This window comes from Syngnathus leptorhynchus, chromosome 22 (assembly GCF_054491065.1).
Source record: "Syngnathus leptorhynchus isolate UIUO chromosome 22, UIUO_Slep, whole genome shotgun sequence".
Lineage (NCBI taxonomy): Eukaryota > Metazoa > Chordata > Actinopteri > Syngnathiformes > Syngnathidae > Syngnathus > Syngnathus leptorhynchus.
The window spans coordinates 3,157,202-3,177,698 of record NC_141216.1 but is presented as its reverse complement, the minus strand read 5'-3'; the positions used below and the strand labels follow the sequence as shown (position 1 = coordinate 3,177,698).

At 45.9% G+C, this 20,497-nt stretch overlaps 5 protein-coding genes across 6 annotated transcripts; 3 read left to right on the top strand and 2 right to left on the bottom strand.

The window, feature by feature from the left end:
• Positions 1-93: 93 nt before the first annotated feature.
• nif3l1 (NIF3 NGG1 interacting factor 3-like 1 (S. cerevisiae)) lies at positions 94-2,247 on the top strand. Of its 2 annotated transcripts, none has more exons than XM_085904451.1 (7): positions 94-223; positions 537-1,045; positions 1,157-1,304; positions 1,379-1,505; positions 1,580-1,718; positions 1,784-1,867; positions 1,935-2,247. In XM_085904451.1, the coding sequence occupies exons 1-7, from the start codon at positions 168-170 to the stop codon at positions 2,117-2,119; spliced, it is 1,248 nt and encodes a 415-aa protein (XP_085760577.1). In that variant the 5' UTR covers positions 94-167; the 3' UTR covers positions 2,120-2,247. The 2 variants fall into 2 exon arrangements, with proteins under 2 accessions (XP_085760577.1, XP_085760578.1); XM_085904452.1 differs by lacking the exon at positions 94-223 and adding an exon at positions 280-368.
• On the bottom strand, positions 971-16,047 carry med24 (mediator complex subunit 24). Its single transcript, XM_085904431.1, has 33 exons — positions 15,906-16,047; positions 15,582-15,712; positions 15,424-15,506; positions 15,319-15,357; positions 15,170-15,243; positions 14,870-15,093; positions 14,686-14,797; positions 14,477-14,627; positions 14,275-14,388; positions 14,159-14,212; positions 14,010-14,092; positions 13,849-13,935; positions 13,569-13,668; positions 13,326-13,468; positions 13,203-13,240; positions 13,043-13,125; positions 12,769-12,947; positions 12,526-12,625; positions 12,115-12,290; positions 11,686-11,950; positions 11,404-11,585; positions 11,246-11,339; positions 11,059-11,158; positions 10,727-10,807; positions 10,499-10,647; positions 9,815-10,297; positions 9,263-9,505; positions 9,036-9,116; positions 8,842-8,919; positions 6,586-6,636; positions 4,452-4,508; positions 1,765-1,886; positions 971-1,646 (listed from the first exon to the last, which is right to left on the bottom strand). The coding sequence occupies exons 2-26, from the start codon at positions 15,709-15,711 to the stop codon at positions 10,181-10,183; spliced, it is 2,958 nt and encodes a 985-aa protein (XP_085760557.1). The 5' UTR covers position 15,712; positions 15,906-16,047; the 3' UTR covers positions 971-1,646; positions 1,765-1,886; positions 4,452-4,508; positions 6,586-6,636; positions 8,842-8,919; positions 9,036-9,116; positions 9,263-9,505; positions 9,815-10,180.
• lrrc3ca (leucine rich repeat containing 3Ca) lies at positions 3,059-6,294 on the top strand. Its single transcript, XM_085904466.1, has 2 exons — positions 3,059-3,421; positions 5,110-6,294. The coding sequence occupies exon 2, from the start codon at positions 5,150-5,152 to the stop codon at positions 5,924-5,926; it is 777 nt and encodes a 258-aa protein (XP_085760592.1). The 5' UTR covers positions 3,059-3,421; positions 5,110-5,149; the 3' UTR covers positions 5,927-6,294.
• On the top strand, positions 8,021-9,702 carry LOC147039347 (uncharacterized). Its single transcript, XM_085904471.1, has 4 exons — positions 8,021-8,367; positions 8,847-8,954; positions 9,045-9,185; positions 9,293-9,702. The coding sequence occupies exons 1-4, from the start codon at positions 8,203-8,205 to the stop codon at positions 9,512-9,514; spliced, it is 636 nt and encodes a 211-aa protein (XP_085760597.1). The 5' UTR covers positions 8,021-8,202; the 3' UTR covers positions 9,515-9,702.
• A 2,918-nt stretch (positions 16,048-18,965) lies between the features above and the next one.
• Positions 18,966-20,273, bottom strand: kcnj12a (potassium inwardly rectifying channel subfamily J member 12a). Its single transcript, XM_085904450.1, has one exon. The coding sequence runs from the start codon at positions 20,271-20,273 to the stop codon at positions 18,966-18,968; it is 1,308 nt and encodes a 435-aa protein (XP_085760576.1).
• Positions 20,274-20,497: the final 224 nt, after the last annotated feature.

Sequence of the window (20,497 nt, the reverse complement as noted above, 5' to 3'; positions counted from 1 at the left end):
GAGCAGTCTTAACCAATCACATATATGTTGAATTAAATTGTGTTAAACAAATATCTATCATCATTTAAAGTGCCACTGATTTTGCCAAAATGTTTAAAATATTTTTCAATATTCTCATCTCATCTCAACAATCAAGTGTCGCAGCAACGATTAAACTGACCAATCAAATGCAAGCTTGCCGTGGCGTCACCGGAAACAGGAAGTGTTACTACCCACTTCCCATGTAAGTAAATACCTGCATGCATGTCCCTGTCTGCTTACCACCGTCGTTAAACTATTTTAAAATGACTATTTAGATTATGACTATATGTATTATTACAAATAACCAAGACGAATGAATCATTGCTTCACCAAATTTGCCACAGCTAGTAAGGTTGCAAGAAAATGAAAACACAATGTACAATATTTTGTAATACACAGGGAAAAAAATGCACTCCATAGTATTACACTGTAAAAACATAATCACAGACAGATACATAGATTTGATGAATTAAGTAATTGCTGCTTGAGGTACAAGTGCATTTGTGTCCTCACAGGTCTCGCTTCCTATTGACGGGATGTAAGACCCTTCCAAACATATTTCTATCGCAAAGCTCCAGACGCATTTGGACCAGCTCCGTCCCTCGACCCGCATCCTTTGGTTTCCGCTCCATCCTCCCCCGCTATCATTACGGTCTCCGCCCCAGCACGATGGAGCTCAAGGATATTGTAAAGGTTTTGGAGGATCTCGCGCCCCTCTCGCTAGCCGAGCCGTGGGACAACGTAGGCCTGCTGGTGGAGCCAAGCGAGCCGCGGCCCATCAAAACCATCCTGCTGACCAACGACCTCACCGAGGCAGTCATGGAAGAAGCGCGGGCCGAAGAATGCGATCTCATCATCTCCTACCACCCCCCGCTCTTTCGACCAATCAAACGTCTGGTCCAGAAGGACTGGAAGCAGCGATTAGCTATCCGAGCTTTGGAGGCCGGCATTGCGGTCTTCTCGCCTCACACGTCCTGGGACAGCGTTAGTGGAGGAGTTAACGACTGGCTGGTCAGAGGACTTGGTGAGTCGGTGGAAAATGCTAACAGTTAAAGTTGCAAAGGTTTGGAAAACATACACAAACTGAGTAAACGTCCGTTTTAGTGAGATTTTTAAGTTCGCCTCTTGGTTTCAGGTAGCGGTCAGGTGTCAGTGCTCAATCAGGCCTATGTGGACATGCCTTACAGTCACATTGTGGAATTCCAATGCAGAAATGACACATTGGATGTTCTCCTGACGGAACTGAAGGCTTTGGGTGGAGTATTAGTCCAAGATCCTCTCAGGTTCCGTACCCATCCTAACACATAAACTCCATTGGGCAAACACATTTAGTACTTTTTATTTGCCTTTGCAACAGATGTGATGCCAACAAGACTCAAGTCAGCCTATACTGCAGCGGTTCAGTTCTGACTTCAGTTTTTGACAAAATTACACGATGCATCATTGCTGTCGACAAGTCCCTCCGCATTCTTAAAGCAGAAAAGGTGAGTAGTACGTTTATGGAATATTTTGCAAATAACATTGGAGCCTCCAATCTAGTCTTTTTGACTTCCTCTAGCCCCCTCGAACGGGCCACGGTCAGGGGCGACTTAGTGTTTTGGACCAGCCGGTAACCGTGGCAACTGCTGTGAAGAAAATGAAGTCCCACTTGGGTTTGAAGCATGTCCGTTTGGCCCTCGGACTGGGACGCACGCAAGGTGAGGCGGCGCGCAAGCCAGGCATCACAATCAAAGTTTTGCTTACTTTTTCGATTGATTCCCAGAATCCTTTGTGCGCACTGTGGCTGCGTGTGCGGGATCGGGAGCCTCGGTACTGAATGGCGTCCAAGCGGACCTTTACATCACCGGTGGGTGGACTTCCCTTCTCTGGAAACAAAAAGTGAGCAATTTAAATTTTGCATTCTATGGCTTTAGGTGAAATGTCCCACCATGAGGTGCTGGATGCAGTTGCCACGGGAACCAGCGTCATCCTCAGTGATCACAGCAACAGCGAGCGCGGCTATCTGTCCGTGTTCCGAGAGAACCTTACCGAGAAGGTTCCTGCTGATCTTGTTGTGATGGTCTCCAAGGCTGACAAAGACCCCCTGGAGGTTGTGTGAAGGGAATGTTTCTATATTGTCAAATGAATCCATATTCTCTATGGATTCATCTTCCAAAGTGGGAATGAATGTTGTCAGCAATAAAAATAAAAAAACTCGTTGGTCTGGTCGCTCGTATCTGAAGACGCAGTTGTATTCGCAAAACAAAAGAGTTGTTTTTGCTCACTAGTTTATTAATAAATAGAAAATGGAACGGCCATTTGGATTGGCTTCACCGTATTTCTCTTTACGTGAGTCCAACCTGATCCTTAATATGTTTTTTTAACGTCTTCTCGACTATTAAGCCTGATTAAAATAGCCAACAGTGATTCGATTAAAAGCGAGTCTAACAAACGGACATCAAATCCAATTGCTTTCAGCTCTTTTTGTTTTAGCACACCCTGCAAACTATCTTCATTCGCAATTAGGACGAATGCCCGAATTGATCATAAAAATGCTGGCAATTTATAATTGTACACAAAGTTAATCATCCATCGCAAGACATTCTGGAGGTTGGAAGGAAACACAAGAGTATCGATTGTAATTCCACCAAGACCTCATGAGTGGCCGCCTGGCAGACTCCTGCAGGGTCAGCACAGCTGTTTTAGTGCAATCGATGGTTTTTCCTCATAAAGGGTGTGTAGATGTTCCGGAGAACCTCAATACTTGACCGCAACGAGACCACAATTCAACTTTGTGGTTAAACAAGCCTTTTTTGGACACTTGTATTCTATTTGGCATCCAGGGTGTTTCGCAGGAATGTTTTCTTATAAGGGAAAGGCAACGTCTATTTTGAAAGGAAAAAAACAACAACAAAGTTCTTATTCTATAAAAAGATGAACAATGGCACTTGACACGTGAGCTAGTTAGCGCGCGTTAAATAGCGTTGGGTTCCCACAAGGGGGCGTGGCCTTTGCCGTGCAGCCACCTGCTGCGTGCAATACTTAACACGAATACTGACAGAAACTCATGGAAAGAAACGCCGTGAAAGTCACAAGCGGGGGAAAGCCCTCGAGAAACATTTGCCTGCCAAGATGGAGGCATCATGCTGCGCGCGTGCACGCTGACTCATTTGCATCGCCCGCCATTCGCACCCATGTTGGACGTGCCCCTCTCCGGGGCGCCTCCCCGCCGGAGCGGAGCGCACAGGCGCCAGCTAATATGTTGCCTCCTCTGGTTCTGGTTGCGTGGAAACTAAACGGGCGAGCCTTGAACTGCTGTTGAAGCTTCTCGTGGCGGAAAGCAAGTTTAATCAGCTTAATGGTGTAAGAAAAATCCCAAGATGCGGTGGATCATGACGAGGAGAGGAAGAGCGTCACAAACGTGAGTGTGTTGCATGCACATCATTTCTTTTTCTTTTTTTTAATCATAGCTGCTTCATGCGTGACCAATTCGTCATGTATTGTATTTGATTTGAAACATACAGAGCTCGTTTGGTTCAATTAGGCTATTTCAACTCATTTCCCATTAGTGCTGCATTATGGGTGCAGTGAGTTTGAATGAATTGTGCTCACTTGATGTGGACTGACTCAAGTAGACACATGATGAGGGATGAGCAGCATAATCAATCATCCCCATCTATTATTTATTAGATTAGTCCAATACTTGCGTGTGATTGCACGGGACACCGTGGAAATATTGCCATGCATTCTTGCTTTGGAAAAATTGAAGCTCCACTGAGGGCTTTGTGAGCGGATGGAGCTGAGAGCTTTAAAATAAGATTACAGCGTGGCTTCATAAAACCTGATGATGTCAAGGCTGGCTCGTGGCCCCCCCTCCTCATTGATAAACAACAGCGCGGTTTATTCATCATTCCCGAATCCGCTGTGCCGATTTGAAATCGCCTTGCACCGGGAATCGGGCTTTCTTCTTCTTAAGAGGCAACTTTTGGATGCAAATATTTGGTATGTAAATTAAATGACGTCACGGAAGTCAGGCGCAATTCATTCAAAACAATATTTATCTGTCTCGCTCAAATTGTATTTATCACCCGAAAATCCTCTAGCTTCTATCTATGTTAGTGATGTATAGTGACAGGCTGTACAATTCAAAGTTTGGCCACTAGAGGGCAGAAGGTACAATTAATATTGAATTAGGATGTATTATCAGATCAAAAGGGTGCAGAATGAAATTGTGACTAGTTTGCCTTTGTGTTGCTCACGCGAGACACCGTATCGCTAGCCATTGTTGCCCGTATCCTCTACCCCACCTAGCTAAACGTTACTTGATACTCGCTGAGCGATCGATTACATTTTTTTTAATCTTTCTAAGTGGATTGTGCTCATTGAGCGTTACATTTTGAAGCAATTAAAGACGCACCGGGTGAGCTGTGGCGTTGCACATCTTAGTTTACCTGCGACGAGTTGGATGGTTTTCTGTGACGCTCGTCGAGCTGAACAAAAAGACCAATCTAAAAAACAAAGAAAAAAAGAATACATGTCAATCACATCACTTCAGATGATTCTGTTTACTGTTTAATGCTAACGACGTGCATATTTGAACACAAACGGCGAAGCAACACGTCTAGACAGACAATGTAACAAGCATATATTCTCTATCGCTCTGCAAGAACCGACTGAGGACATTTCGAGTGCGTTACCGAAATAGACGAGCGCTGTGGGAATGTCAAATAGACCGTTTGATCCGTCGACTTGCCAGGAAAAGCAATCCGGGTGCAGATATTTCGCCTCTGCGACAAACGCGCCATCAATCGAGATGCGCGACGTCCCAGCGGAGCTAGTGAACGCCACCTTCGTCGACTCGGCTTGACCTAGTTTTGGGAAGCCAAACAGTCTCGGCTTTCAAATTAGACAGCGATTTTGAATTGAATATTATATTATCGATATTTTCCGCGACAATAATGAAACAGAACACAACTCGAACGACATCTTTTCTTCTTCTTCTTTTCAACTGACACGTGACGAATCTAAACGACAGTCGCAGAGAAGGCCATTTTGCTTTCAATCACTTCAACTCAGGCACCACTGTCGACGTGTTGTTTTGTGCTTTAGGCTCAGCGGCGACAGGGGCGATTGATGCGACAAGACGCCCATGGCGGCCGACTACGTGGTCATGTGCTTGCTCCTGCACAGCCTGGTACTCATGACCTTCTGCTTCCACCACGCCGCCACCAGCTGCTCCAAACACTGCTACTGCTCCGAGAGCGACGGCGGCGGCGGCAAGACGGTACGCTGCAGCAATCAGCGGCTGACCGAGATCCCGCGGGACATCCCCAACGACACGCGACGAGTCTACCTGGACTTTAACCTCTTGACTTCAATCCCGGCCAACGCCTTCGCCGGGTTGTCCCACCTGGTGGAACTGGACCTCTCGCATAATGACATTAGCCAGCTGCACCCGGGCGCCTTCCGAGGCTTGAGCTCCTCGTTGCAGTTCCTTGACCTTTCCGCTAACAAGTTAGTCCATTTCGACGCTGACTCCTTTGAAGGCCTACGGGCTCGGGCGAATTTAACCAACAACCCCTGGCATTGCGACTGCAATCTCCAGATGGCCATGCCCCGCGTGGACCTGGAGCCCGTGTCGCTCACCGGCATCGTGTGCCAGACCTCGGACCCGGAGGAAATGAGCGTGCAGGGCCTGGCCTTCCTCCTGGAGCCGGACGTTGACTTATGTGTGGTGATGAAGAGGACTACAGACGTGGCCATGCTGGTGGTCATGTTTGGCTGGTTCACCATGGTCATCTCTTATCTGGTCTACTACGTCAGGGCCAACCAGGAGGACGCCCGCAGACATTTGGAGTATCTCAAGTCGCTGCCAAGCAGGCAAACCAAGTCGGAGGAGTCTTCCACCATCAGTACTGTCGTTTAGCCTCTCCGACACGTTTCCCGACTTTTTCGGCAGATCTATTTTCTCAATTTTTTGGCGATGACTAAGTAGAGCCTGGAATTGCTCGCACGGACACTGAGGGGAAAATAAAACGTCACTTACGCGTGATGAGACTTTAATGAGAATTTCATCACTGCTCTGTACTCAAGATTTCAAAAAGATGTGCCTCCGGGTAGCGCGCACGCCGGTACGCCCATCAAGATGGAGCCGCCTTCACTTTCAAGTTTAATAAGCCGAGCTAGCTGCGCTAATTGTCGCTAATACATTTCTTTGCATGAAAAATCAAGCGGAGGCAAAGCAACCCACTTGAATTATTCATTTCTCGGCGACCCTTTAGCACTATAAGCGCTCGGATGCTTCACCGGGGCGGGGGGGGGGGGGGGGGGGGGGTCGAAGCCGTGGCATGTTTTGTTTGGGTCAAACCCTTTTACAACATTCATCCGTATATTGTCATTAAAAAGATGCCTGGAAGTGTTTTGTAGTTGTGTTTGCAAAGGAGTGCATGATTGCCAGTTGTCAAAACAAACAGGAAAGACGCACTGTACCTGCTTAACATAATAAAAATGCTAATGTTGATTGACAGCCGGGCCTTAACTATATTTGCGCAAAAGGAGGAATTATGCAGCAATTCTTCATCTTACCTTGTTTTGCCCACATTCCGGAATGCATTTGTCATCTGCAGCCAGGCTCATCTGTGCACAGAATGCATAATAACTTTGAATCACAAGGTCTGGAAGAATGTAATCCAAATGTTTGGTTTTACTCTGACAAGGTCAAAGGTCAGCTGGAGCCCAATGAGAGTATTGTCGTAACACCTGACGTAAATGTCACCGGGTAGAGGTTCATTTAAAATTTGCCCCTTAGGCTCGAGTTGCATGCTAGCTTAGCGCACCGGCGTGAGTGTTACACCTGGGGGTTGATGGCGTACACACGAGTGGCGGTGATAAGGTGACACGTCAAATAGTGGGGGAGCGCCACCTTCTTTGGGGATCGGGTTGCAGGGGGAAATTGCTTTGTGACATGAGGAGAGGATTCATTCAGGCTGATGTATACATTTTCCACCCTGTGTGCAGGAAATGATCCAGCTTCACGTCATTGATCTTAAAACTATGGATTATTCATCTTTTACACTGATGTGAAAAGCTGTCATACAACATTAAAAACCAACATTTGCATAAAAGCTAAGGTTAAGCCTGCAGTATAAATATCTCCACTAGAGAGAGCTCTCGCACTGGTCAGGTCTATTAGTTTTTTATTTTATGCAGGCTTTGACTATTACTTGAGTGGCTCATTACGCATCTAGTTATCTAATTACCCCCCCCCCCCCCTCCCTAAAAGTAGCCCACTACCCCATGACATTCTATTATTTTATTTTTTTCACCTACAATGAGCTGAGATTGGCTCCAGCACAACCTAATAAATAGAAGCACTCATGGATGAAATTGATTTAAATTGTTTTAAATCTCAATCTCTATATTGACATCATAACAAGGCTATTTTCACCAAGGAGTAGAAAGGAATGATTTCATATATAAGGAGTTCAAGTAAAAAGTTGCAGAAAAAAATAAATACTCAAGTAATACCTGGAGGGGAAAAAAACTTAGGTAAAAAAGTACTTTGTTATTTCTCACCACTGATAATTTATTGAACACAATGAACAATTACCCTTTGACCCAAATATCAATATTGCTCATCTCTTTCCAAAATGGTCCTTGTCTTACAAATTTAAAAGGAACTCTGCAATCACTGACAATGACTCCGAGGGTGAGTATTGGGAAAGCCCAGGAAATCTCCACTGCTTGCCACTCATATATATACACGTTACGTATGACATTGAGTGTGCTCAATCAATCAACTGTGTAGCCTTGAGGTCACTTCTCTAAAAACATTCCCCCAGTTGAGGCCATGGATATCCTGATTGGTGAGTAATGACGTCATGTGGGTGAAACGCTACCATCCCTTTCTGGTCATAAAGTGATTTAAGATTTTTCATTTTAAGTCATTCGGACTTTTTTTTTTAAAGGGGAATGTTTGATATAGGTGTGTTTTGATTTAATTCATTATTATTATTATTTTATTTGACATGCGGTTTTAAATGAGATGTCCCTCACGCGATCTAAGAGTTGGCAGCTACTCTGGCCTGGAGGAAGGCAGCACAGAAAAAGACAGCTCCAGCCTTGCGCTGCACGCCTTTTGACTTTCACCTTTGTTAATCTCAACATTTTGATTATCTCCCTGCAGTTTTCGCTCTCTTCCACATGGCCAGGATTGCGGGCGCCGCGCCTTTACCGGAGGTTTGCGCAGACATGTGCGCACTTGTTGACGGGGCGCAATTCCAAGCTCTCGTCCGGAGGAGCCGCACTTTAACCGAAAAGATCCTGCTCGCCATTCCTGACGCGTACAGATTGAGCATCCACGACGAGGTGAGAGACTCTTCGTCTTTTTCTCGCTGTTATCTTTATGATGAGAATGTTAGCAGGTTGCGGATCTAATTGGATTGTCGCACACGCAAAACTGTAACGCGACTAGGCATTAATAATCGAGCTCTGTTCAATCGTCGGATTCATCCCTGTCATAGGTTCAAAATATGGAGTTTTTTTTTTTAATGTTACTTCTACTCAATTGGACTCCTCACAAGTATTTTTACCGTGTCTATATTTAAATTTCACATTTTGAATTGAAGGACTGAAATAACAGAACTTTTCAAATCAGAGGATAAACGCTGTTTAAAAAAAATAGACTGATGGAGGCAAACAATAATTTAGAAATTTGTATTTTGAAGATATAGTAATATATCACAACCTTTTTTTTTTCAATGAAACTTCATATAAAACTATTAAAAGGCCACTGAATGTGGGTAAAATCATGTCATAACATGTCTGTACTTGTTTCCTCACTTCAGACTCTGAAGTTGAATTCTTCCGAAAACGTCAAGCTCAGTATAATGGCGTCCAACATCAATTTCCCGACTGCTCCTGTGATCAAAATTAATTTGGAGAAAGTTTCCTTGGTAGGAGAGCACTTTTTTTTCCCCTCTTAATGATGTTCTAGATCACAAAAATGCATTAGAATTGAACATTATTCCATTTGCCTGATTCAGGAGAGCAGTCTGATACTTATCCACGAGGGCCTGCAGCAACACCAGGCCTTGCTGAGCTCCATCTCACCTCATCTGGAAAACAACCAGAGAGCGACCGACCTCATGAATACAGTCCGAGATCTCACGGTTCAAATTAGCAAGGTAAAACATTCACATGGAGGATTGACTTTGAAATCCTGCCAATGACAAAATTTTCTGTTTGCCATCATTGATAATACCTTCACAAAGTACAACATGTCTCGCTGCAGATGTTGCAAGCTCTCCAGACAGATTACGTCCTGCAGACAACGCCGAGCCCGTTGACCTTGCGCCTGCACGGTGACTTTGAGGTGCAGGTGGCCGCCCACCTGACGCTGGTGCAGCTCCAGTCGCTGGGCCAGGATGTCCATCGCTTCCTCAGGGGTCTGGACAACAGCCAGCCGAGCCAGCAGGAGGAAACGGACGACGATCTGCTGACCGATCTGAAATAATCCTTACCGTTATTATTATTTTTTCTACGTATTTATTAAAGTGTTGAGGCATTTATTTTTTTATTTTCATATTTGCTAAAACAATTCAATACTGAATATATTATTTATCTATTATTTATACATTATTTATGGAATATTTTTGTATGAATGCTTATAGTATTTATAACCTGTCCTCCAATAAATCCTTTTCTTAATTTCTGCCTCTTTGTCTAGTGACTCTGTTGTTTTGAAAAGGGATGTTGGACAACGAGATAGTAAATTGAGTGAATTTGCGGGAGAAACGGGGAAGGATGTTCGTGCCTTACGGTTCTTGCGGCTTTCCGACAGGAAGTGTTGTAAGCGTTTGGATGACTGGTGTTGACCGCGGGCGTCACACGGGAGATGATGAAAAGGCTCCCTCAGAGTCATGTGATGACGCCTCGAAACATGTGACCCTGCACCTGACTGCTGGATGATGCAAATGTTAAATAATGGACAGGAAAGAGAGGAGGATCTTTTTTTTTTTTTTTTTAATGTCTTAACAAGTTAGTAAAAAGTAGCAAACATTAACCGACACAAAAATGGGCGAAATTGTAAATACTTGAAGAGTTGGCCTGCTTTGGAGTACACAACTCCAGGATGAACCTAAAATGGTAGTCGAGTTTTGTTGTTGTTGTCGTTTTACTGTCACAAAGCAGCGATGGCTTTGGCCGCCACTCTCCTCCCTAGCGGCAGACTCAAGTCTGTGACAGCTAGGACCACTTTAGGTTTGGCCAGAGCGGGAAGCTTCACGAGCTCAGAGACCTGCAGGCACAGAAAAAAAAAAAAGAGAGAGAGAGAGAGAGGGGGGGGGTGAACTCATGCTACAAACGGCAAAGGAATTCCGAACATCTGCCGAGTCAACCTCATTTTTCAAGAATAAGCATATAATTCAGCTATTTTCCAGTAAGGTTCTTCCCACCCTGCAACTCCCTCCCCGTCCACTACTTGTGTGTCCTGACTCACCATTGTAAAGGGCATGAACTGCAGGATGCTTCCGCGACTTCCCTGCTCCAGACATTCCACGCACTCCTCCATGAAGCTATGCACAAACTGGGTGTGAGGCCCGGCCATTTTGGAGCCCAAGATGGAGGAAATGAGGAGGAAAAGGTTGGCTGAGGAAAGGGAAACGGAGCTCATCAATTCTCAAGTTCCATCTGCGTTTATATTTTTTTTGACACGATATCTTCTCACCTAGCACGCGATTGAGCGGCTCTCTCATGTTGACAGTGTGGAGCTGGGAAGCAGAGAGGGAGCTACTCATAGATCGATCTCCTGTGCATAAAATACATCCAAAAAGGAAAGCTCGAGGACAGGAAGTACCAACGTGTTGTGGCCGTCACAATGTCATGGTTACGCAAGACTTTCCGCTGTAGACTGAAATTCCTAAAAAAGCCTCATGAGACGCGTTTCGGTTTCTCATTGAAGAAAATATCCCGACGAGTGTTTTGGGTAGTTTTTGTTTCGTGCAAATGACTCGAATTACACGAAATGGGAAGAAGTCGACAAGAAGGTTGGCTACGGACCTGGACTGGAAAGTGCGACGGGCTCGTCCTCGTTGGAGCTGAGAAGACGCATGAGCTTGGAGGGTTGCGTGTCGTCCAAAGGAAAGAGGTTGCTGTAATCCTGCAAGACCCCCAAAAAATCCCCGTAATTGACACACGACGTACGTGAAACGCTGGCAAGGCGTGACTCGTCCGTTGCCCGCTTCACCTCGATATCTTCTCGCTGTCTTCTACGTTGATGAGCCGAGGAGGAACCTTTATGGTTGGACGAGTAGGAGCTGAGCGCGCACCACACGGACAACCTGAGGAAGCATCGGGACTGAGCTTCAACACCCCAAAAAAAAAAACGACAAATGGTTGTCTTACTTGGCCAGAGCTTTGCCAGGCGGGTCCACCAGGCTGTGCCAGTGGGCAGAGTCGGTGAGCAGGTTGGGCACAATGGTGCCCAGTAAGGTCAAGGTGATTTGCTGACTGTCCAGACAGAAGATGCTGTAAAGCAACTCCACTACTCGATGGGCCCACTCCTGGCGGGTTTCCTTCAGCAGCTCCTAAAATGAGATGACACGTATCAATATGACCGCTGCCTAATATTTATCTCCACACAGGCGTGGCGAAAGTTTGGGAAGCTTTCAGGATTGGCTCACCTACCTTGACCAAATTATTGGTAAACCAAAAGACACCGCCCATGTTGAGCAGACTCTGGAACAGGTGCAGCGCTCGACTGTCCACCCAGCCTTTGCGCAGCACCGCCTGGAACTGCGTGGTGAGGGCGGCCCGGATGGGCTCCTTGGCCGGCAGCAGGTTGCGGTAGGGTATGGGCTCCTGGCCCTCTACGGGGGGCCGCAGCATGGCCGCCGTTTGCTGGAAAACGTCGGCGCACATGTGCTCCATGATGGAGCTCATTATTATCACGCTGAGGAGGAAGCACAACGGGAGAGGGTCAAAAACATTTTTTTGTTGTTGTTACAAACATTTTATTTGGGAAGCTGCAACACATTCATGAAATATGATTTGATGAAGAATCAACGAGACTTTTTTTTTGTTCATACTGGCGGAGTCAATTGAACGCGTTTCTACCGTTCGCTGTAAAACTGCAGCGTGTTCTCGCCGTAGAGCGGCGTGACGAGCTGCCGTATCATGGTCTGAGGCTTTTCCCTTTCGTCCCGCCCCAGCATCCTGACGTGGGCCACCAGCCACGCCACCGCACAGATGGCCATGCTGCAAACCTTGCCCTTAATGTTGTCAGTGATCTTCTGCAATCAAAGGAGGTAGTGGCGGCGGTGTCAAAAAAAGAGGAAGGCGCAAGTGAATGGAAGAGAGTACGCATCCGCTCTGAGTCATAGCAAAACTTCAATGGAAGAAGGAAACGGAGACACTAATTAGACAACCCGGGGTGATGTCATTCTTACCACACAGTCGCTACTCACTTTCCGAAGAACATCGCGCTTACGGGCGTGATTTGACGAAAGAGAAAATGTCGGGACAAACCTGCACGGCCTCCACTGACAGCACGCCGTTCTCCCAGGCGTTCAAAACTTCCAAAATGGCTGCCGGGGTGCTGAGGCAGATTTCGTGCCATTTGACTTGACTGTAGGCAAAGAAATTTAGAAGTGATTTAAAAAAAAAAAGTACAATGTTTCCTCGGCAACCGTGCACCCGGGTTTAAAAAAATGGGACTTCGCTGTCATGCAATCGATCTAACCCGGAAATTAGTTTTGCTTTGCTACCCACACAAGCTTCATCTCAGAGGAGTTGTTGAGCAGGGTCACCAGACTCTCTACTTTGCCCGGCTCGGGCCTGAAGCACGGGTGGTCCGGGTTCAGAATCTTCCCTTCTTCCGGCATACACGTTTGCAGCCAGGTTTCAAAAAAGGGCGTCTCCCCTGAGGGACTGGGGTCAGACAGGACCACCTGTTGGAAGGAGACAAAGCAAAAGCAGATTTAGCTTTGCCTGTGGCGCCATCTTGTGGCTGTGCACTGAAAACGTTGGATGTACAAGTGCGGACCTCAGAGCCGTACGTCTGCACCACGTGGCAAAGCATCAGGAAGGAGATGTCGAAGAGCAGGGCCCGAACGGATGCCGACTTGGCTGCGGGAGGATCGGAAAAGTTTTTTAGGACCCAACGCATATTAAAAGTTCACGCATCGGGTCGTAATTGTACTCACATCCTTCGCCGCTGATGTGCTTGGGAAACTCATTCAGCCTGTCGACAAAAACAACGTCACGTTTGTGCACAATTTACAAACAACAAGGTGTACCTAATCAAGTGTCTGGCGCGTGTTACTCACTTGATAAACTTCCGTGCGAAGGACTTGAGTTTCCCCGTGGCTGCTGCGGCGGCCAAGAGCAGATCCAAGCTCTTGCCCGACAACATGTGGCCGAGGACACCCAGAAGGCCCTCGGGAGATTTCGAATGGTCGGCGTCCACCGTCTAATGGGCCAAACGGAAGTAACACAAAATATAAACGCACACTAATTATGTGCAGTATGTACACTTCATAATAAAAAAAAAATAGAAAAGCCTGCTTTACCTTGAGAATATTGGTCACGGTGGGCTCAGCTCTGAGGATGAGGCCCGGGTTGGGCTGGATATTTGCATTCTCCGCCGTTTTTAGTTTTGGGGAGAACTTCCTGTCCTCGGTCCTGAATCAAAGGTGCAGAGGAGTGGGGGGTGGCGGATTGGGCGACAGGTTCGAGGTGGGAAGGAAAACAAGAGAGGGGTGGGGTGGGGGGGGGGGGGGGGGGTGGTGATAGCACATTAATACTTTGGAATATAAAGATCAAGGTTAGGATAAGAGATGGACAGTGTACCGTTTGGCGGTGAGAACTTCTGTGTTGGCGTCGGACAGGAGGCCGAGTTTGTTGCACTCCTGAAGCAACATGCCCAAACAGTCGCAGCTAAGAGGAAAACGATTTGGTGTTTAGGATCGCAACGTCTTTCCGTCGTCGGGACGGGAAGGCGGCACACTCACTTGCATCGTTGATCCGCTTTGTCCAACAGCGGCGTCAGTTTGAGTAAGTACTGAAAGGCGACGTTCACGTCCTCGGTAAAGTCCTGCGAAAATAAACGTCAGATCTTACAGCCTCTAAAAAAAAGGAGAGCGTCCAAACATGGTTTCACCTGTCCTTTGTCACCCTGGGGGTATTTCTTCAGCCGAAGCAGAACTTGTGGAATCTAGAGATGGAGAAAGAAGAGATTATTTCGAGGACCTCATCAAATGAGTCGAGCGTTTTCACCTTGAGGAAAGTGAAAGCCGTCCATTTGAGCTCCTCGGTACCCTCTGGTGACTCGATAAGGCCGGTGAAACAAGCCTTCCAGATCTCCAACACAAAGAACGGACTCGGGATTTTCTGCCGAGGACAGATTTGATCAAAGTTGTTGTGAAATAGACATCTGGTTTTTTTTTGTGTTTTTTTTCCAGCTGAAAAATGTTCTTACCTGCATTCTCTTGATCATCATCAATTGCTCAACCATGGGCTGCGTCTCCCCCGTTAAATTCATGGTCCCTTCCAGCATGATGAAGGCGTGGATGGACGGGAAGGAGGCGTGCAGCAGCGGGTCGCGCTGCACGGACAGCATCTGCGGGATGCTGAAGATAAAGTCGTCCGTCAAGAGAAGCTCGGGGAGCATTTACAAAGGAAGCGTACCCTTTCACCAACGACAAGCTTTCCTCCAATTGCGTCCGCAGCGTTGGGTTGGATATACAGCTGAGCCCGTCGCTCACTTTAAGAATGCCTTGCTCGACATGACTCCAGGAACCTTGCCAAGAAATCAGAACAGCAAAACATCAGCATGACATGGTGACAAATTGGCTCTCCCGAAATGGGACACCTTGGTCTTCCAGACGGGCGATGTGCACCAGGGCTCGGTTCTTGGTGCCGCTCATGAGTTTGTGCAGCCTCTCACGGCACTCGGACAGACAGGCCTCGGGGTCGCTCAACGGACCCGGCTCCCTCAGCTTCTCGCAATAGTAGGCGCATCCCTGCAATAGCCACACCGCCACCCCGAGGAGGGCGCGACACAGCCCGATGCATTCCTCCGCCTTCCCGTGACAGCTTCAGACGCAGAAACCAAGTGAATGACAATTTTTCTTTGAACATTTCTTCTGATTTTCAGATCACAGTGACTCACGTGAGGCGATGGCAGAACATGTCCATGATCTCCAGGAGAGACTTGACGCACAGATCCCGAGAAAAATCATCAAACTATGAGAAGAGAGACACATTTAGTGATAAAGATTTTTTTTGAAATAACTTGACAATGGCTGTTGTGGTTCTTACCTTGCTCATGGCCATGAGCACACTTGAATAAGACACCATCTAAAGAAACAGAGAAGACAATCAGAAAATTGCAAATCTACAATATCTTTTTCTTTATCGACTTACCTGTGAACTTATGGCGTATTTGAGGTAGGACAAGATAAGTGGGTTAGGAGATGGACCAATCAACGCCTGCTCCATTAATGTCTCTAGAAGATAAACAAAGAGGAATACAATGCTCACAATGTTTAATGGCAGTCGTAAATAGCAATGATTGTTCCAACCTGCGAGGTTGAGATACTCCCATGTTGCTCCCTTTGGAAAGTTCTTCTTGATATTGATAGCCCATTGGTAGTCACTCCAGCGTTCCTTCCAAGCCTGTAAAATGGCTTGCTTCAGGTTGACTACCTTCATTCTGGCGAGGAGGAAAAAGGCCAAAACAAGTTGGAGACAACAACCACAATAATAGAACGCAGTCCGAGCTTGTGTCTTAATGGACGCTTGCGCATCGCTCGATGCACATTCATTAACTCCTTGTGGTATAATAACGTGATAAATATAATGCAAGATTACGTATTCGAAATATGGGACATTGATTTGTTCCTTACCTTAAATGATATGTTTTCAAATTCGTAACATTTATCTGTTTTTAACTCTAGGAGTCAATAATACTCAAAAAACAAGCGCAAGCGACGCCATTTTGCTTTTAGTAATACAAGCGCTCATTGGTTGAAGAGCATCACAATATCCTCTACGCTGATTGGCTAAATCGAAGACAATAATAACTAAACAGTTCATATATTTGACCGCTGAGTGTCGCCCTTACCACGAATTTGGGAAATTTGGCAAAAACGCGGGTAACAATAAAGCATTGAGGAAACTTTATTTTACTCAAAGAAGCTCCTTATAAAATGACAGTATTTGTGTCAGTTGTATCCCCAGGTATTATTTGAAAAGGTTGTTTTGGATGAAACAGTCACCTTCTCAGCTCTGCATCATTGTTTATAAAGAGGCATTGTACCCTATTCAAACCAGAGACACTTTTTGAAGAACTTAGATATCCCATGGAGGCAACAAAGGCGTCTATTCTGCCTGACACTCGAGACGTCCTGCTGGCAGGAGATGGATGGACCCCTGTGTCCTGGCACGGTGAAGGCCATGGCAAGCTGATGGACTGTTTAGAGATGTCTTATGTCTTTTCCTTCCACTGGGAGATGAAATGGAGAAGGGTGTTGACAGAAGAACCTGTTGTGCCATCTCCGTGTCCATTCTCACGCTTTGGACTCATGCACTTTTGTTGATTGAAGCTTCCGTCAGCACAAATACAGTAATTGAACTAAAATAGACTCTATATTGCTTTGACTAAATGAAAGGGGGGGGGGATTTATGGACATAATGTGCAATCTGTAATTCTATGAGCTTCACATTTTGCATTTGCTTGTACATTTTACTGGTGTTTTGAGATGCACCGCTACCTTTAAAGCAAGCACACGTTCAGCAAACAAATGAAGAAAACTCTGAAGACGAGACTCAATTGTTAACATCCATCTTTTATATTTGGCCCAGATGAGGATCATCTTTATGGAAGGTAATCCAAACGAGTGGCTCGTGATTTACCTTAATTTGTATTTTTTTTTTCACATTACAATTAACTTTCTTGTGCATTTTTATAACATCTGTAAAAAAGCCCCGGTCGAAGAAGAAATAGCATTTTCTGTTCTCCATCTGTATCTCAATTTCTGGGTAGTTCATCTCAACATGCCCTTGATTTTCCGGAACCTTTCTGTGTGTGTCTAATCCTTGTGAAAGCTACACCGCTTTCATATCACACGGCGGCTATTAAAAGTCATCTCGTTTTGCTCAACAGTGATCTCAGAATCTGTTATGCTATTGTTCTCATTGACACCATTAATCCAGACAGAAGCTTCACTCGGCGTTGTCCTGAAGTCTTACGTAATGAAACTTGGTAGAGGGCTTTAACGTGGCCTCGGCAAAAAAAAAAAAAAAAAAATGGATACGACGACCCATTGATCTGTCGAATCCTCTTGTTGAGTTCAGCTTTGCCTAGCGGGGTTGCTTGTGTGTCATCGTGATTAATTGATGAGCCTTCTTGAATAATTGGCCTGAGACCATGGAATCATTTGGCTGTGGCGACATCAATCTTAAAGCACCCTTCATGGTGATGTATCGCCATAGCAACCGCATTAGCCGTTGAATTAGTTGCAAAAGAATAAACACGCAAACAGCAAAAACATTTTTTTCCCCCCCACTTTATTTGATTTGAATGACTTATGTGAGTGAATGAAAATCAAAAGCCCGGTATGCAATTTACTGGGCATAGGAAGACTTCTACAGAGGTCAAAGTTATTTTCCAATCATCCCTTTAAGAGAAATATATCATTTGAAAATGTGTGAAATTTAAATTCAACTATCAAAGAAAAATGACAAAATACATCAAATCCACATTTCGGCCATTCTTTGTTGATAAGGTGATGAGACAAAGCATTTAAATCCTTCGCAGAAGGCAATGTGTGCTTGTTCTCTGAAAAAAAACATAAAATGGTGTCATAATTTTACATTTTACAAAGAAAATCATCACTTGATCAATAAATGTCACAAACCTAAGTCAATGGAAGGGCTGACAAGAAATAAAAACATTCTAACCGACGTGACCAATTTTTCATGGTCCTTTCCTGAGCTTTCAGTTCCTTAGATATATCAAATATATTCTTATAAAAAGACGTTTCATATTATTGCCCGACACTCAAAAGTAAATCTACTTTCTAATCTAATGTCAGATATATTTTCTTTTCTTTGCATTGTGATCGAGCATTGGAAGTACGTAGGTCAAAGAAAAGGAATGTGCAGTAATCCAGTCTTGTACTGCCCTCTTGTGGCCTAGACTGGGAACTACAATTGTTTTTATTTATCGTGAAAACATAGCAGCATACTGGCTCTGGAAACTGTGCACTATTTTTTTTTAAAAGCCGCGAGGCTTCTGTGTTTATTGCTTCACTCCAAGATTTGGTCCAATAAAATGGTATATTTTTGAATATAATCAATTATTTAATAGGGTTTTATTTTTCCTCTTGATATTATGAAAAATATGCATAGATTAATGATTGAGGAGGAACATCATGAAAAAAGTAGGGGGTGGAGTTGTTATAGTTTTAGTTGTTTTAAAACTTAGAATCAAATAAAAAATAGGAAATAAGTGGGAAAATATTAAGGTGCTTATTTTGAAACTTGTGACGTTCTCAGCGGCTTGCAGTCAGGTTTTTTTTTTTTCCTCCTCCAATGACACGCTGCATCTTCAATTTGATATATCTAGCAAATGATGCAAGTAATACGAATAGAAGAAAAAAAGTTGATGGAATGTATTCTACTTTCCTAACTTTGAGACAGCACACAGACTAGACCATAACTAAGAAATATATTTACACCTTCAATTCAACAATTGGTTATATAGCTCATTAGTTTTGTTTCCACACTCAAAGTGACTGCGTGAAAAAAAAAAGAAGAGATTCAAGTTTCCACAAAGGAAGAAGACATTTTCCTTGATTGTGCTCATTCCTCGCCGCCATTTCTTAAGCTGCATACTTTTTATGATCTGTCCATTTTTCTCTTCTCAAGAGTTTCCTATGGCACGTTGCATCGTTCCGCATCCGTCATATTTCCGATTCTCTCCGATAAGACCTTTGATCCAGAGTCCTGGTGGCTTGTAAGCGTTCAAACTCGTGCCGGCTGTTCCGGTCCGGACTGAGGTTTGCCAGGACCATATTGCCACCTCCGAGATCCTCCTCCTCTTCCTCCTCTTCCCGGTTGAGGAAAGCCAGCTCGTTTTCATAGCAGAAGGAGTTGGAAGTGGGAACGAGGAATTTGTTCTCCAACATTTCCTTGGCACTGCATCGGGGGGTGGACGGCACCTCGTAGGTTTTGTGGAAGTGAGCGTAATCCACCTTGTAGAGGTTCTTCTCTTCAAACAAGACGGGCTCAAACCTGTGTCCCCAAAGGATCTCGGAGGCTACGTAGGAACTGCGCGCCTGAGCGGTCATGGCCGTGGCTTCCACCATGCCCTCCAAGATCACCACCACCTCAAAGTCCGACGTCTCCAAGTCCTGTTTGCTGATCCCAAAAAGGGGGCTGGCTTCGTCGATCTCGTGGAGAATAGTGATGGGCGAAACCAAGAAGATCCTGTCCAGGCCTTTGTCGAAGCCCACGTCGATGTCGATCTGGTCCAGGGGGATGTACTCTCCTTCGTCGGTGATGCGAGGCTTGATGAGCTGCGCCCTGACGTGGGCCTCCACGATGTGGCTCTTGCGGAGGTTCCCCACCCGCCACATGAGACACAATTTTCCATCCCGCATGGCAATGACGGCGTTGTGGCTGAACAAGAGCGTCTGAGCTCGCTTCTTGGGCCTGGCCATCTTGGCCATGATGGCGCCGATCATGAAGCAGTCGATGATGCAGCCCACTATGGACTGGAACACCACCATGAAGACGGCCACCGGGCACTCCTCGGTGACGCAGCGGTAGCCGTAGCCGATAGTGGACTGCGTTTCGATGGAGAAGAGGAAAGCGGCCACAAATCCGTTGACTTGCAGGACGCACGGGGTGAAGTTGTCGTCTCCGGCCGGGTTATCCAGATCCCCGTGAAGCAAAGCGATGACCCAGAAGGCCAAACCGAAAGCCAACCAAGACAAGACGAAAACCAGAGTGAAGAGCACCAGCATCCACCGCCAGCGAATGTCCACGCAGGTGGTGAAGATGTCCGCCAGGTAACGCTGCGACTTGTCGTCCATGTTGGCAAACTGCACATTGCACTGGCCGTTTTTTTTCACGAAGCGGCTGCGGCATTTGCGGCGCGTGTGGATCTTGCCGTTGCCAAAACCGTTCATGCCGTGCATGGTCGTGAGACGGAGGCCCTCCTCCTCCGAGGACACGATGCTGTAGCGGTTGATCCTTCCCACGCTCATACTCCCGCCACCTCCGGCTGCGGGATGGGAGCAAAGCGGCCGGCCATGGAGTCCCGGCGTGCGATCGAGACCCCTCGCGGCTCGATCACTCGGAACGTAGCATTTTACTCGGACGCCGGCGGGAAGCTGGGAGGGATGCTTGAGCTGGAATCCGGTCCCTAGAAGGAAAAGGACATTTGTTTTGCCAAAAGTGAATCGAACTTTTTTTTTTTTTTTTTTACCGT